Consider the following 18032-nt stretch of genomic DNA (forward strand, 5'->3'; position numbering starts at 1 on the left):
CTGACAGACATCACCACACCACTTTTCAAACATGAATTATGATAGTAAATACATAAAGAATTCATGTATAAAATAAATTAAATGTAGAAAATATGACATGATCTGTTAGAAAGCAGTGTTGGAGAGGTTGGATTTGTCAGGACAAAATTTGTTCAATTTACTTACGGAATCTCAGTCTCAAATTTGATTAGTTCTTTAGTAACCATTAAGTCCTTTGTTGGTAATTCTTAGTAACCACCTTGAGTACATATTAGCTGCACTGATTCTCATGTCCTAAGGTAATTCCATACTACATCTCCTGTGAATGACCTTGTGCACTCTGCATTTGACAGGGATGAGTAAATATTAATTTAACTGTGAACTGGCAGCACAATAAAATGGCATTATAAATATGCAAACCTATAGCACCATTGAACATTTTGTGTTCTAATATAGCACTCCCTAACATGTTGAATATATTTCAAACCTACAAGGGAGAGTGCAGCCATTTTAACATTATGGAAACAAAACTTACAACCACTCCATTTAATTTTCATTCTGCATTGACAGACATTGATATATTGATATATCACAGTCCAAAGGATATACACAGCAGAATACATGAACACCACTGCATGCAACTGGGGAAATATATACAGTACAGAAAAAAAATCTGTAATGCAAAGGAAATATGGTTTAAACATATTAAAAATAATTTTAAAAATATGTATTAAGCGGCACATTAATTAAGGACTTAGAGAAGATTTCAGCAGTCCATCTGATTAATGCGTGGTTTAGTGTTTACAAAGCTTTTCCCACAATGCAAAGGGGACATTAATGATGCTCACATTGTGATTTTACACAGTGATGAACAAGTCAAAATTTTTTATAGGCAGGTGATTACGAATAGGCGAATGCAGTACCTAGCACCGATTAGGGGACGGGACTTTTCATAATAGTCAGAAAAAAAAAATAATGAGCTCAGAAAGCAACAGTGACAGGATGAAATTGAAAATATTTCATGGGCACTTCAAATTGCAACACTCTTAAACTGGCTTCTTAGCCTGTCTTCTGTAATAAAAATAAGTCCCCTTGACTGCTGATGGAGAAGATATGTCTGCAGTTCTGCCTGATGTATCAATTAGCAGATATGTAATCATAAATGCATAGTCTCAATTGCTATGCATGTACTCTTTCCCTTGGGACGAGGGCTTCATGACAAGGGACACACATCATGCTTATGTGACAACTGTTTCCTATAAACCCATACCCTCCAACCATCAACGTATGCTGCTGTTGTCTTTGTGCTGCATATGCCGAACAATGACTGTTTATGTATGAACAGATGGCTAGAGGACAAATACTCTAAGGTCACAGAGAATGGACAGAAAAATAATGCCAAGAAATGGAGAGCCGAGGGTTCTGGCCTACTGTGACATGAACAAAAATGTGCTTTCAGTTTTTAAAAATGAGCAAACACACATGAGGAACTGTGAGTGCAGCACCAAGAGGACAGTCTCTAAAATGAGCACAATGTATGAAAAGAGTGTTGCGAGAGTTAACAGCTAGCTACTGTAGGTGTGCTGTATCCGTTCACACGGACGGCAATGCTTAAAGTGGTTAAAACAAACTGACCACATTCCCCTTTCATAAATGGGGGTGAGGAGTTAGGAGCTGCTCTTGGCCCGCTTGGCCAAGTCGGGCCGGGCCAGGGGCCGCTTCAGGGCCCACTTGTCGTGTTTCGGGGCCTCCGGCTCCTCCTGTTCGGAGTCGCTGCTGGAGCTGCTGCCGCTGCTGCTGCTGCTGCTGGGGCTGTCGCTGCCACTGAAGTCATAGCAGTCCTTCTCCCTCCCGCTCTCCTTCTCCTTCTCCTTCCTCTTCTTCTCCTCTTGCCCCGGCCTTGTCTTCAGGCCACACATCGGTGCCCCGCGGGGCTTCTTTTCCTGCCAGGCCTTAAGCCCCGGCGTGAACCGGAGGGACGGGCTCTGGTCTGGGCAGTCCTTAACAAGGCCCTGCTTGGGCTTGGACTTCAGAAGCTTCTCAAAACTCTTGGATGCCTTGGAGCTCACAATGAACCAGTCCTGACATAATCAATAAAATTTACAGGAGATCACTAGGAGACTGCAACTGATTACAGTATTACATTATTGTCATTTAACAAATGCTCTTTTCCAGAGTGACTTATGTAGGTTACGGTTTCTTAAGTAGCCCATTCATACAGCTGGATATTTACTGAAGCAAATTTGGGTTATGTACCTTGCCCAAGAGTACAACAGCAAATGACAATTTGCTAAATGAAAATAATGTGATGTAAAGTCTCTACATATCCACTTATACAGACAGAGTGGTCATATATTGGACTGAAATCTCCCAACAGACCTTCTTACCTGTGCATGGATTGAGTTGATGTGATACTTCACTCCACTTTCCGAGCTGAATTCTTTATCACATATCAAGCATTTGTACTTCCCGGCTTCGAAGTCTCCCTGGCCAAAGGACATAAACAACACTTCAAAAGGAAATTCAGATCTTTTCTTGCAAGCTTACAACAATGGAACTAAAACAAATGTTAAAAACTGCTTAAAAAAACATTGAAATGTAAAAATTACATTACAAAAAAACAGCTTTACATTATATACTAGTCATGATTTTTGTTTTCAAAGTGTCTGAAAGTGAATTAATTAAAATCTAAGACAGAATACTGGGCAGAGTGGCTAAAAATACCTACCCTTGAACAGAGGCCTAGGTGAGCTTTCAGTCCAGACACACTGGTGTAGACTGAGTCACAACCCTGTGAGAAATCAAGCAGGCAGACTGTAAAAGGATAAGAACTTTACAGCACAATACCACATAAGATATATGTACTGTAAAAATCATGTACAGTACAATGCAGAGGCGGTTGTAAAAGGATTAAGACAGTAATGGATATCAAAACAAAATGACGTGCGTTTTCGGAGCAGGCTCTAAATCGGCCTCACCTGGTTTGGGCATTGTACTTTTCTCTGCAGCTTCACTTCATTCTTCCATTTCCGGAGGACCTCTTGACTGAATGCCGGAAGCCCTGGTCGTGCATATTTCAGCTGGAGAGAGAAAAACAAAAACGAAGTAGCTGAGCTTTGAGAGAACTGCAGAGAACTCAAATTTTGCATTCTACAGCTTTCCCAAGCCTGAAGCAGCTCTGCTGTTCTCAGTCTCTTTGCTCTTTGCAGGGTTTGGCATCTGATGCTGGCCACAGGTGTTTTTCAGTTCTGGGGTTCAAAAGCAGCACTGTGTGTTGTCCAAACTGTGTAATGCTGACTGTTTAAGGACTATTAAATGACAACTTTTGTTACATTAACATAATCCTTTCATCATTATTAAGAATAAAACATCATGAATCAGACCAAATAATTGTGAAATGCTGAAGTGTAATCATTCCCAGACTGTACAATGCACACATGCGGCCTCCTCAATGGTGCTCATTGGTTTCAGTATGCCCCCTCCGTCTGGGTCCAACGATGTGCTTTACCTTCTTGTCGTCCGGGACCAGGTCCTGCTGCACCTTTCTCTTGGGCCACTCCTTCAGCAACTCCTCGCTAGCAATCTCCTGCAGATGGAAGACCGCCACCTGGGCAGAGGTCCTCTTCACCCTCCCGCTTGGCGTCTTCTCTGGGTTTGCCTCCCTTTCTTTTGGGGCTGTCACCTCCTCATCATCATTCTTCAGGGGTGTCTGAGGAGAAACACAGCTATTATGCATCGTCTGCAAAACTGCTGGGAGCTGTGTCACTCAAGCTGACGGAAAAAGGCTTGGGGAACAAGGATGAAATTCTGGGAACTTTTCTGTTGTTGTTTTTTTTTTGCATTAAATGCCTGGAATATTTTGGCCCTTATCAAAAATGAATAGCGAGTGAAGGGATTTAAAATTTAAATTAAGGCTTATCAAATTGTCTTCTCATAAGTCCATACAGTACATTGATGCCTGGGCCATGTGTCAACAGATAGAAACTATTTTTATACAAAGTATTTGTTCATGGCATTTTAATGCCAAATAAAAGCAATATTTGAGTCAAATATCTATGCTAGTTCAGATATAATTCCCTCAGGAACCCATGAAGGACAGACCAGCACAATACACATCAAATTCCGCAACCAGTCAAGACATTTCATATTACAGAGGCACCAGTGTTGGTCAAGTCAGGTTGAGTGGATGACTCACTGGGCTGTGTTCAGATTTGAGATGGTACTCCAGGCCTGCCCTGGACTTGTAGGCCTTCCCACAATGCCTGCAGTTCAGCAGCAGCTTCTCCAGCTCCGCCTCCTCTTTCCCACACTTGCGCATGTGATATAGGTACCCCATGACACTGGTGAAGCTGCCACTGCAGCCCTGAAATGCACAGATCAGACGCAAGCACACAGACACTCAGATCAACAGACACACCAGCACTAGCAAGGACATCTGAAGGCCAGGACAGGGGTTTACCCCGCCACCTAAATGACTCGGTTACTAGTGAAGTGATCCTTCACATGACAGCGCACTGTACCTCTTTTGAGCATTTTAATTTGCCCATTCTTTTCAGCACCTTCCTGAGCTTCTCCTTCACGGACTGGCTGTCCACTTCATTCCCATCTTCCGAAGTGGGCTGCCAAAAAAATACAGGACAAAACAAATCTGAATAACTGAATAAAATCATCCAATTGCAATTTCCAATTTAGGATATAATGCAGTCTTCACCAGATTACTGTGATCTGCCATCAGGTGATACTTCATGCCAGTTGAAGACTTTAGCTGTTTCCCACAGTGTTGACACGTGAAAGGATTCTGCAATATAGAAAGAGGCAAAACCAAATGGTAAATTAGACTTAGATTCACCATAAAGTGCAAAGACTCAGACAGCATAAAAGCAAAATATGTCTGCGATTATCTTTGTGTTCATGGCTAGATCACTCATGCAGCCCCTTGAGATTCACTGCTGTCAGACAAACAAAAAACCCTTTACATTCTTCACTTACCACTTCACTGTATTCCTACATTTTCTTCAAATTTTTACTAGAAACGCAAGAATATACACTATCCTTGGAGTAAAGGCTCTCATCTAATGTCATCGTACTGACCGCTTTACAACTCGTCATGTGTTTCTTCAACCCCTCAACAGTTTTCCGACTGACGGTCTTGCACTTGGGGCAGGTGACTCTTCCTTTATCCGCAAGCTGCAGGTTCAATCTCTCCTCTTGACTCCCTGCCAAAACACACTGCAATGTTTTCATCCTAATTTACATCTGAACCCACTGCCCCCCACTGTGGACTTGGCGTAGCTGTCAGAACGAGCAGGCGGGCAGAAGGGAATTCAGACTCTGTTCCCTCTCTTCCTAAATAATGAGGAACAAATACACAAAAGGATTTTGCGGTTTTTGTGCACGTAAAACCATTGGAAACGGAAATGCATGATTCCCAAATTGTATGCAATTCAATCAATAACTGAATTGTTCGAGGACCTTAAAGACAATTTTGGGCCTATTCAATAACTGCAATTATTACTTTTAAAACTCAATTTAACTCAACTTAAAAATGCAGTTATTGCATTAGCAGTAGTCTGATATGGTGTGGTTTAAGTACAGTGGCCAGCTCTGTTACCACTGGCCTGCACGTCAGTGACTCCACTGGTCAATCAGGTGCCTGCGGTCCGCCTGTATAAAGATGTGCCTGGAGAGTCCAACTCATGTCTGGGCTAGCATGGTATGGGGACTCCCTTGTATAAAAGAAGTGGCAGTGACATCACGTGTTTTGCAGGAGAGCATGTGTTTGGATGTACCCTACCAGATTGTCAGTGGGGGTTGTAGCAATGGACAGCTTGTCTATTGGACAGCTGAGAGATGTGATAGCTTAGAGCCCAAAGCTGGTGTGGTGACTGCACAGACTCACCTGCGATATCGTCTGACATTCAACAGCCAGCAGTGGCCACTGCCCCCCCCCCCCACAGTGGAGACTGATTCCCTAGCTCTCATAGCCTACAATAAGACAACGTTAAGCAAGCACCCACTCGCACCTGGGGGGTAACATGGAGTGTCCTTCTTGATGCCTGGGCCTTTACTTCCTTGCCCCTCCTTCTCTACCGTGCTTTTGTTCCTCTGACTCTGCTCCACAGCAGCAACTGGAACAACAGACAAAATGCACTCTATCATTCATGCACGAGGCAGACTGCTCTATCTATGGAGACACATGCAGAGGGATAACAGGGTACCTGACTGTTTTACTTCCTTAGAGACGCTCTCATTGGGGGGCTTGCTGTCCTCCATTTTTCGTTTCTTCTTTGTCAGCGCCCCTGAGTAAAAACAGCGAGACCTCCGATTTTACACTGCTGGAACTGCAATTTTAATTCAGTCGGTGTAGTACTGTATTACACAGGCTATGAGTGAAAGTATGAGAAGGGGGAAACTGCTTGAGTGAGAGGAAATGCTGTGTGACACAGATAATGCAATATAATATGGATATATAATGGATATTTGATATCTAAACCATTCAGTACCTGATGTCTTAACGGGGGTTAAATTTTACTTTCTGTAAAGTCAGCAGAAAGTCAGCACACAGCAAATGGCTGTGTCAGGAAGTTTCTTCAGCCAACTGCAGGTCAGAACAACAACATCTCTCCCCTTGGAACAAAGTTTATGTAATCTGACGTGCATGCTCTTGACTACCGATATTGTGGGAGTAATTTTAAACAGGATCCCAGCAAACAGTTACTTACATATGAATAAACTAGGGCAGCAGTGGTAAACTAGCATAGTGGTAAGGCGCAGGGCTCATAACCAAAAGGCTGCTTGTTCAATTCCCCGCTGGGGGACTGCTGCAGTATCCTTGGACAAGGTACTTAACTCAGAATTGCCTAAATATCCCGCTATATAAATGGATAATGTAAAAACTGTAAACTATGTAAGTCACTCTGGGCAAGAGAGTGTGCTAATTGACAATAATGTAAGCAACTTTCTCTAGCCTTTCCTTGCTTCATTGCCATCCAAAGGTCATGGTCACCTGATCTTTACGCCTATGTGGTGTCTGTACATAATCATTTGATCTATGACTGCCCCACATGCTTACAATACCGAACAATACCGATCACCGAAACTCCCATCTTTGTGGCCTCTTGCAACATTTAGTCTATGCAGGGAATAAACAACTAATAGATCGCAAAGAAATAAGCTGATGTCCTCACCTTTTCCCTTCCCTGTGTCTGAGCTGGGTTCAGCCCTCTTTGTCTCCAATTGGTAGGAAGGTTTTCTAGAAGGGCCGGTCATGTCCTCGCTGCCATTAGCCAGACTGGAGGAAAGAACTGAGGAGCAGGATGACTCGCTGGCCGAATCCTCCGCAGGACCCAATGGTATGCAGGCACTCTGGACACTCTGAGGCCTGGAGGCACAACAGACACTTGACCTGCTGACCTGGCCAGCCTACTGTGCATGTACTGACGCACTGCTGATGGAAACCAGGCTTAGGGCAGAAATAACACATGGGCTGGATGCACAAATACTGAGGCCACTTCATACAGCTGACAAAGGATGGCTTAGACTGTAAAAGAAAAAAGTGTACATGCCAAAATTGCTCACCCCAAAAGTCCAGGGCAATTCTGCAGGATAATTTCAATCATTTAAAATATTTTATGGCAATGGAATATCTGGGAAGGAAACTGTTAGAAACTGGACACCCTAAACCACACAACCTGCATGAGTGTATTTCAGTGGGTGCTCTGATTTCCTATTTCCTCACTAAGACTTTGGACTCACAAGCATGAGAGTGCTCTCATGTTACAAATGTGGAGGGGAGGGGAGATCGATGCAACTGGAAACCTGAAAAGCATTTCAGTTCATCAAGACAAAACTGCAGAAAGCATCGCACTTACTTTTTCCTTCCGTAAGTTCTCTTTATCTTTAGGGGTTTCTGGTGCTGTTCTTCCTCATCCTGAAACAAGAGGGTAAAGGACTGTTAATCAGTGATGTTATGTCATGTAGAAATTAAAGCTGAGGCTGGGTTCCTGGCTTTTGAAACATCTCTGTGAACATTTTCATATTGACATGCATTTTGATACAGCAGTGATCTTGTGCTTTCTAATTGCTATGGAATGCTTCTTCAACAGTAATTAGGAAGTAGCAAGTAATGAGTACTCATAACAAAACAAAAATGATGATTCTTTAATAGTAGTTAAACACGATAAAGACTTTTCTTTCAGCCCTAGAATGTCTTTCATTAAAAAACCAACAACTATGAGATTAATTGTATTCAAGTATTCCTAATTGTGAAGAACGCCGTTCATGTGTTCATATACCACTGAAAAAAATCTTTGTGAATCCCTAAAGTACTAAGGAGAGGACACAGCTAATATAAATGGCTTCATATTTTTGATAACAGTCCCAAAAAGTATTCCTGAGGACTGCAGATGCAAAAATTCTTCATTCAGGACAGACCATCCAATGTGATTCTTGGTCCATAAAACTTGCTACTGGCACATCTCAGTTAAATGAGATATATTTTAAAATATAGCATCTTGGAGACTTAAATAAGCACACAGACAGAAGCAATACAGACAGCTACAGCACTTTATTTGAAATAAATCTTAACAAGAACAATGACCCTATGAGTGGTTTTCTAATGAAGGCAGCACCTAGTTTGTTTTCCATTATTATGCTGCAACTTGCTTATACTGTGACTTTAACACAGAGATATGGAACAAGGACAACACACAAAGACAATGACCAAGAACTCAAAGGAAAAAAGCAAACACAGCTGCTTCAAGAGTATGGACACTTTATAACTGGATATCACAAACTTCATGCAAACATAAGTATACCCCAGAAGAGGCAAAACCTGAATGCAGTGTACCCTGTTTTTTGGCTATAGCTAGGGATTACTGGCCACAACCAAACTGGATCTGCACTGAATATGAACTTCTCATTTAACCATAAATATCAAGGTATCAAACAGTAACCTCCTTCTCCTTTAGAGGGGCCTTTTTTAAACATGGTCCACACAGGATGTCTCTGCTTACCTTAGACAGTTTTTCTCCCCTTGATTTATCCTCGATCTCTAAGGTCTCCCTGGTTCCTGGCGTAAGAGTGTACATTAATATTATTACTTTAGAATTTCCACAAGTGACTCAATTTTTAAGTATATTAGGTAGCATTCTAGCATTACATACTATTTGTATCATCTGGTTTACACTTCTGTGTGTCTATTAAATATAAATATAAATATTTCAGATCCAGACCACTTTGTTCCTTCAGTGATAACCTCTCAATAAGTAATGAAGTCTACTTCTACTGGAAGATCACTGTAGTGCTACATAAGACGCACAGAAATCGAGGCACTGCAATATTGCTTGTTTCATATAAAAAGCTCAGTTTTAAAAGTGCAGCGCTGGTGTTTTCTACCTTGTGCTTTGCCTTTTTGCTTAGGCTTTGAAGTCTTCCTCTTCTTGGACATGTTTGGAGCTGTCACGGTCTTCCCTTTGTGATCCATGCTCCACCAGGCAATGTAAACTAGGACAGATAACAAACAGCATGCCTGAGTCTTTCCTACCCCACGTGAATCTTTCAGAAACCCTTATATGCATAATGATTTATTCCACGTGTGACAGACATCTACAGGAAGGAATAATTAATCTCACACAAAACTCCCCCTCTCACTTGGCTTTCACGATGGTCCCACGTTTTCCTACAAGTATGATGTTCACCTTGGAGGAGTAATCTCATTTAATTTGGAGGTTTTTATTTTTAATATTCGCTATGGGCTATTGATATGAACATCCATGGGTAAACGCTTGAGTACAATGTCTTCGGTAACAACAACAACAAAAAAAAATCCGAGACAACAGGTGTTAAAATCAATCAGGCCAGTGCATAGCAAATAAAATGCATATGCATAAGGAATATTAAAAATATGGTGTAGCGTGTGTTGTACGATCCCACTGAAATACTTAGAAATAAATAAAAAGGCGCTGCACTGTAAAAACCCTGCAGGTCTACTGCACATAGCTAGGCTACACACACGTTAACCCAAATGTAAAATGATCTCCTGGGTGATGCCTATCTGTCAGTGCAGTAGCACAGCGGTAGTAGTGTGTCATAGAACCACCATCATTGTCTGCACATAGCCCCGAAATCAAGAGACGCTTTTACACCGCGGTTGAGACGAGTAAGATTCACGGTCTTGTTAAATATTGTGCATTTTCACCGTGCACGCAGAACACGTTACATGCACGAAAACCTTCAGATGTTGGCTGTGTGTTAAAATTGTTACATTTACGACATGTCCTTCTATCAATACTGTACCTTCCACTCCTTTCAGTAGGGCTATGCTTCCTCTCGTCTTGTTGTTTAACCTATTTTCGTTATTTTACCTTACAGTTAATGTTGGAAAACATCCTATCCTTCATTAAATGGGACCGCGAAAATGCGATCACTATACATTTTTATCATACACATTTAAAAGCGGTACTGTTGAGACAAACACACTTGATTTCACCATGTTACGATCCCCACCGCGAGATGACTTCATTCTCGAAACGCCCTCGATTCCGCGACAGCAAATGAGATAAACTTCTCATTCACCACCACTGCAGGAGGCGGTTCCATGGGGCTGGCCAGTGAGAACGGGGTATTACGACAAGGCTGAAAATATAAACCAGTAGGTCTAGGATCAACTAACCCAGCCTTACCCCAACCGTTACATGAAAAATACTGAGTCTGACCTAGCCCATGATTTCTGAAGCATAAAAGACGGCTAAAATGACCAGACGTTAAAATGATGTTTAGTGATAAACTTGCAGTGATAATGAATTTACATAAGTTTGGGGTCAAGGCACAGACAGTCAGCGAAGCTGGCCTCTATGCCTTCGGGGATTCTATCTGAGTGCAACTCCAACGTCACATTACATCTAGACATGCAGAATAGTATATTTACGGTGCAGCAATGCTAATAGGGTGAATCTCTCTCTCTCTCTCTCTCTCTCTCTCTCTCTCACACACACACACACACACACATACACAGTTACACATGTTATACATATACACATGTTATGCATATATAACATCAATTGCTGTGTGTGTATATATATACACACACAGCAATTGATGTTATGTCATTTGCATTGGCCTAATTGGGTATCAACTTTGAAACAGATGCTACACCACCAGCATTAAAACACAGTGATTCCACTGGTATAACAGAGAAGGCCCCCACCCCATACAACTGCGCCTTGAGTGACCCTCTCTGACCGACCACCTCACCCAAGCTAGAAAACCCCCCTTGCCAGGCCAAACGAATAAATAAACAATTTTTAAGATGTCAAAATGTATTTTTCAAAACAGCAACACACAAACATTGACTGTTAATTTACTTATTAAACTGATTTGATCTCAGTTGATCCCAAAATCTTCCAAAAGTGCCCTTTCGCTTGTCAATCATCAATGATCAATGATCTGGCTAACTTAGCATGCTATCCTAGCACGTAGCTACATTACATGAGCTAACCTGACAAGCAAGCATAGATAAATGCAACTGCTCAATTCACAGATTAACATTATAAACATGAGATTTAAGTAATAATACACTCCAGGGTGTGATTTATTGCGATTATTGGTGCTCCGTGATGCCAATGATGTGTCAAAAATGCAAAAACACACACTCTCTCATGTATTATTATTTTAAAAGTAAACAACACAAGTAGTTATCTGACATTAGCAAGCAAGTAAACAAATTAGTCAGCAAAGTTAACCACCTTGGCATGATTTAAGTAATAATACACTCTAGGGTGTGTATTATTGGCACTCCGTTATGCCAAGGTTGTGTCAAAAATGCAAAAACACACACCCTCTCATGTATTATTATACAACACAACTAGTTAACTGATGTTAGCAAGCAAGTGATCACCTCGGCAGGATCCCCCCCACCCCCCCCAATAGCATGTTGTTATTGCTTTGATACTGAAACAAACGAAAAATCAATGAGTGTGCTCCAGCCCCAGAGAATTATCCTTGATTTGTAGATGCTAAATTAGAAATGAAGCATCATAAATATATTGACCTAATAATTCCCAGGTTTATTAGCCATATAACTCCCTCCCTGTCCATCTCAGATGATGTGTAGTCAGAATTCTTCTGCAAAATGGCTGTCATTCTTTAAGATCCTTGATGATTGACTTATAAAGGCAATCTATTGTTATTATTCTGACAGATGAAGTCAATTCAGTTTCATCAGACTGGGTGGGTAGAGGTATAAGGTATATATAAATCTGCCAGCAGAAATATACTCAATAAATATGTTACAGTCTATGGTGGAGTATGCAAGCAGTACTGATTCTGTGATGGTTAACGTCTTAATATAAATACAGCATTATTATTATGAAAGTTAAATAAATTCCGTTTCAACAGACTGAGTATATATAGATTGTCTGGAACAGGTGCTCTTAATTTGTGATCCATGGACCCCTACAGGGTCCCTAGATGGGCTTCAGGTTGGTCTGTGAACCTGGCCCAAAAATTATTATTTCTTTGATTCCCATTTTACTACTTTGAAAATATCCTTTCTGAAAAAATCTTTTCATTTTTTTTTTAAATATCAGATTATGTTATCAAGGCATTGTTTAACTCCAAACAAGTGTAGGGTGTCACGGGATGCTATTACAAGTTGTCAGTTACTGTACACTTGTCATCGTCACCATGTTACAATGTGTAAGAATAGTTTCCTGTTGATGGAATTCAAGACAACACAACTCGTTGTTTACATCAGGTAACAGTGAATTTTATGGTAAAAATTTAGTCTTGTTTGTCTATTCTGGTCCATGTGCTGTTCTGCTACTTGATCCTGAGAATGCATTTGATATGCTACAGTGGGATTATTTATGGTTGCTTTGTTTTTAGTATTATTGGATTATTAAGGCAATATTTTGGATTTTGCTGTAGATTTATATTCATGTCCAATTACTGGACTCATACTCTTCACAACATTGTAAACCTAGAATGCAGTACAGCTAGAGCGATTACAAAATGGCCCAAAATGGAGAGGCATGGGCAAGAACTGCGACTGACTGGCTGCTGTCACACCTGTGACACCAAGATGATCTTATGAATTCATCCTCTTATGCAGTATTTCATTACATCTGCCGGTTGAGGTAGCAAATGTGTTACAGACTATGGAGAAGTAAGCAAGCAACACTGATTCTGACAGCATGACATAAGATAAAAGCTCTCTCCATCCAAACATATTTGAAATTTGGGCTATGGAATTTTATGGAACGCTGCGTATTTTTCTGTTTCACTTTCATTTTCTTACAGGGCGTTTCCTTGCATTATGGTTAGTCTCTCAGAATCAATCGACTGCAGAAGCCAAATGTACATGTTTATCAGCTCAGTTATACTTTCACTTCATAAACTACCAGGATCGACGGACTTTGTCTCAGGAAATTTATAAGGGTATAATCTGTTCATCTTTCCAAAAGTTCCATTATGGCTGAGGGCAGACCTACTCAAGACTCGTGAGTAAAAATAAACCATTATTTATTGATTATATTTCTTTCTCTTGTCGCGTGTAATACTTACTCTTTTCTGTCTAACGGACCCTCTCCTACTGTTACAGGCAAAACTGAATAGATAGGTTTCTGTATTGTTGATAATCCATGCCAAACTGCCGTTAACTGGTCACTGGTTCGACGTAGCGTTACATTGCCATGTTATCCTCCTAAACGCGTTTAAGGTTTATGATCTTTTATATTGAGTTGTACTCGCTCAGGATAACTCTTTCACCCAGTTTGGTTTCACTTTTGTTGTTTTTGTAAATAAACCAGTATGGCATTTTATCACCTGAGCAAACTCCATCATATCTATAGATATGTAGACTAAATCGATTCACTTAATATCTTCATGTATATACAAATATGCTATCTGTACTTTTCTCTTTAATATGACGTTTGAAAAGTTCTACACGTACATTCTCCGATCGAGGCATTATACCAAAACCAAACTGGCTGGACTAGCTGTCTCGGTTTCTTGAACCTTGACATATCCTTAACTGCGGTCCGGCTAGCCGATAATTTCATAACCTGGAATTTAGGCACAATTTTGAATAACGTAACAAATAACATAATCGATCAAGCAGTCAATATGCAATCAATATGTGCTCCTAATGGTAATACACACACAAATAGAGCATCCATTAAACGTGTTCATGTCACTAACAGACCAATTTACAACTAACGGATTTCCCCAAATTATTTTACACGCATTATGACATTTTTCCAAACGCATAACTAGGCTTTTGACTGTTTTTATATTCCCTCCAGTAACCTCCCCTCGCTTCATCGTTTTTAGCGTCATGCCGCAATTCGTTTCCATACGATTTCAACACAGAAGTCGATTCTTATCTAGCTTTCCTATTGTATTTGTACTGTATACATTAGAACTTGAGAGGGTAGGACACAGTTATTGAGTAAGAATGGCTGACATCACTGTTCCACATGAGGGGAGGTCGAGGTCGTTTTATTTTTTAATGTCTTAACTATCTTCTCTGGGTGTTATATAGATATATAGATATAAATTGAAATATAACCATTATATGTATTTTGACAAAAAGGTCAGTGAGGCACCTGTTTGTAAAACATAGCTCTCAGGTGGTATTGGGACTAATTTCTGTGTTTTGTCTGTGTTCTATCCACAGTTCTGGGGACTTTGAAGGTAACTAGTGTTTCCTCCCAGTGTTCATATAGTTAAATGAGGTGAATTTAAAAACCAAACCCAGTCGGACCCTCCATACCATCCACACCTCTGATTTTTCTGATTTTCAGAATGGTTTTGCAATTGATTTTCTGTATTGTAGAATGGAAATATAAAATAAAGCAAATATATAGGTAGACTTTCTTGTGTCAGTTATTTAAAGATAACGCTTAAAGTGCGTTATCTTTTAACTTATAAAGGGAATGTAGGAAAGCCTGTGATCATGTATAGAGCCGCCATGATAAATCTGTAGGCTATGGTTTTTTCAAACTTTGATGGATTAATATTTTTAATTAATTTAAATACATGAAGCACAGGTGACACAAACATACCATACAGATTGGAAAACAAATCAAAGCAATAGCAATATTTTTAATCCGGCACAGTTTGTAAAAAGGAAAAAGTTTATGTTCATTGCAAAGTTGTGCGCACAATCATTCAAACAAGTCTACTTTTTTATGCTGAGTGTCAAGCAGAGAGGAAGGAGTTATTTTTCAATGACTATGAGAGCATGATTTCCATTTCAAGGTCCAACAAAAGTGATCAAAGGACAATGCTTGCATAACTCCTCAACTGCTCTAATACACTATGCTGTAAGAGAAAAATGTCAACATTATATTATTGGTAACCTCTGATCTTTATATTCTGATTTTTAAAAAGCAGATAACCTGTGTCTGTAGAGTCAAAAATGACTCTACGTCATTCTCTTATACTGTCTTAAGTTTTAGTGCAATGGGCTGACCAATACTATAATTTTGCTCTTTTGACTAAAGACTCTAAATAATTAACAAGAGTGATGATAGCTCCTGGTATTACTATTAAACCATTGCATACTTTGACAAATTGATGATGTTCTTTCATAACATTTTGATTGTAAGATATAACAACTTGCATTGCATTTTCAGAACTGAATGTGATGAAATTCTTTACTATTTTGACCGGAAACACATTCAATTCTCACAAGACCTTTGTGGAGAGTCTTCTTGCTAAGGGTTGCCTGACTGAGGTGCAGAATGTGGAGGAGTGTGATGTCATTCTGGTATTCTGTCCTATTTCCTCTCGGGCTGGAACTGACATTGATGCAGCACTACAACAGACTCCAGGTGAATCACATAATGACCTTAATGGTTCAGTTAACAGTATAGCTTCGTTTTAATGTTAGGACAGCATATTACCATGACCAACCCTTTCCTGAAACGCAGATAAACAGAGGTATTAAAGGTCAAAACTTACTTTTAATGTGTTGTGCAGTAGGTATGACTCCTTACCTTGGTGACAGAGAATTTACCATTTGCTAACTCTTAAAGGCTTCTTGATGACAGATTTTGCTCTAAACATGTTGTAATTGATTTATTTCTTACCTCTAGCCACTGGGTCTTACTGTGTTAAATATGTTAAAATATGCTTGTTTTTGTTTGCAAAGTGAAATATTCATGCTTTCCTCCACTCTCTTGACAGCTGATAAGCGTGCCATTCTGGTGGCGATGCACCACACATTTGACCCAAACCACACCGTGCCTGAGACACATGTGACCAGACCTGATGTACTCGCTGTGGACTGTCTGTTCCATGAGAACAAGGGATTACTGAACTGTCCACGCAACGATGAAGCAGTAGATACCATCCTGAAGGCACTGAATGTACAGCCTACGAGTAGGAGCTCATTTTCTGTAAGATGTTGTTTCAATTAAATAGCTTGAACAAAAATATGCAGTTAAACATTCAGACTGATTCATATGTAAGATGTTATTTTCCTTGAAGAGGTTTTTTGAGTTACCTTGTTTTTGATTATTTAAAAAACATGAAATTAATATATGGCGTATATATATATATATATATATATATATATATATATATATATAATTTTAGTGCTTTAATGCTTATTTTAGCCTAATCTACAATGTTAATTTGTAGTTGCTAGCAATACCTAGGTGTTCTTGAAAATGTACAGAGGATAATGCAAGAGGGAGATTAGGGAGATTTGCCTGATCTTCTGATCAGCTCTCCTATTGTACTGTGGGACTTCTAGTATAAATAGTAGTTATTGTTGGCGTTCATGTGTATGGTAGTATTGCATTCATCAAGGCATTATTAAAGGCACTGTTGTGAATAATGTTAAATAAGATGCCTGGAGTCCAGGGTTCGAGTTATAATCTGAGCTTTGTGGGGGTCTCTAAAATAACTAACGTTAGGGGCCAAGAAAAATAAACAAATAATAGCTTAGCAGAGCTAGCATCCTCTGTAGCAGCAAAGCTAGTGCTAGCTGTCCTGCTAGCAGGTGAATTCCAGTTTTCTAAAGGTGTTTTTTGTTTCTTTGTGAAAAAACCAAAACTTGCCAGGCTTGTAGATCCCGTTGGCAGCAGCGGCCTTTTTTCGGCTGCATGCTAGCTAGTCTGTACTACTACTTTCTAATATATCATACGATATAGGAAAATATAAGACATTGTTGGCAGATGTATGTAGTGGATTCTTCTTCCAGATGGGTTCGCATTTGCATGTTCACACGCTCTCAACAGGGATAGTTTGCACAATATTCTACTGCGCCCCATGGTGACTTGGTGGTGAAGTGCAGCCGTACTGTTATCCAAAATTTCTGACACCGATATTACTGATGAGTGTTTTTCAGGTTATACAGTTATTGAATAATCTTAAGTTTTGATGTAGTTCAAATGTGTTTTTAAAGAGCACTTAAGCATTTTTCTCTGAAAATAAAGGAGCAGATTACCCTATCGAGCAATTAAATATGGATGTGTAATTGGGATTTAATAACATGTTTGTTTGTTGTGTTTTTAGGGTTTGAGAGCAAGTGTATAAGCCTTTGAAAACAGTCTCAGAATTATAAATAGTATGCCATATGAATGGCCTTTACCAGCTGAAATCATTTATGTTTTTTATGTCCAATCTCATATTTTCCTTGTGTTTCATTTTCTCAGACATCTAGAGATCCTTGATATTCACTTTTGTTTCCTTTTCCCCTTTATGCAACCCTGTTTTGGAATCATCCATTTCACATTAGGCTTTTCGGACCATGACATTCTCTGCACTCTTGCAGGTGAGACAATGAAAATCAGAAATCTCATCTTTCATGTGCCTTTATGGATCTTGTAAAAGATAGGTCATGTCATTGATGTAATTCTTATCGTCCTGTTTTCATCTATTCTCAACAGTCTCTAGCCTTTTACACTTGGATCCACGCATGGTTAACAAAAGAAGGTAGATTCTCCGTTTCTTCCTTTCTTATTTTCCTTTAAATTATCATAAGCAAACATCATCATTCCTGTACAATTCATAATCCAACTCCAATTAAAAATGTAATTATT

General features: G+C 39.8%; 1 protein-coding gene across 2 annotated transcripts; it reads right to left on the bottom strand.

Annotated features, from left to right (window-relative positions):
• Positions 1-722: 722 nt before the first annotated feature.
• znf512 (zinc finger protein 512) lies at positions 723-10511 on the bottom strand. 2 transcript variants are annotated; one of them, XM_036550362.1, is made up of 16 exons: positions 10459-10511; positions 9376-9483; positions 8994-9049; positions 7851-7909; positions 7167-7360; positions 6198-6278; positions 6003-6107; positions 5071-5195; positions 4691-4777; positions 4500-4598; positions 4175-4342; positions 3488-3688; positions 2958-3059; positions 2708-2770; positions 2367-2465; positions 723-2060 (listed from the first exon to the last, which is right to left on the bottom strand). In XM_036550362.1, exons 1-16 carry the CDS (start codon positions 10499-10501, stop codon positions 1647-1649), a joined length of 2004 nt encoding a protein of 667 aa, XP_036406255.1. In that variant the 5' UTR covers positions 10502-10511; the 3' UTR covers positions 723-1646. The 2 variants fall into 2 exon arrangements, with proteins under 2 accessions (XP_036406255.1, XP_036406256.1); XM_036550363.1 differs by having other exon boundaries at positions 10276-10500.
• Between the last annotated feature and the right edge of the window lie 7521 nt (positions 10512-18032).

Source organism: Megalops cyprinoides, chromosome 17 (assembly GCF_013368585.1).
Source record: "Megalops cyprinoides isolate fMegCyp1 chromosome 17, fMegCyp1.pri, whole genome shotgun sequence".
NCBI classification, from domain to species: domain Eukaryota; kingdom Metazoa; phylum Chordata; class Actinopteri; order Elopiformes; family Megalopidae; genus Megalops; species Megalops cyprinoides.

Excerpts from the sequence above, each read along its gene's own strand:
- znf512 (XM_036550362.1), bottom strand. The coding sequence starts at position 10,501 with ATGAAGTCATCTCGCGGTGGGGATCGTAACATGGTGAAATCAA. Across the intron at positions 4,778-5,070 it reads ACATGACGAGTTGTAAAGCG|AATCCTTTCACGTGTCAACA; the intron begins GTCAGTACGATG and ends TCTATATTGCAG. Across the intron at positions 4,599-4,690 it reads TGGCAGATCACAGTAATCTG|CCCACTTCGGAAGATGGGAA; the intron begins GTGAAGACTGCA and ends TTTTTTTGGCAG.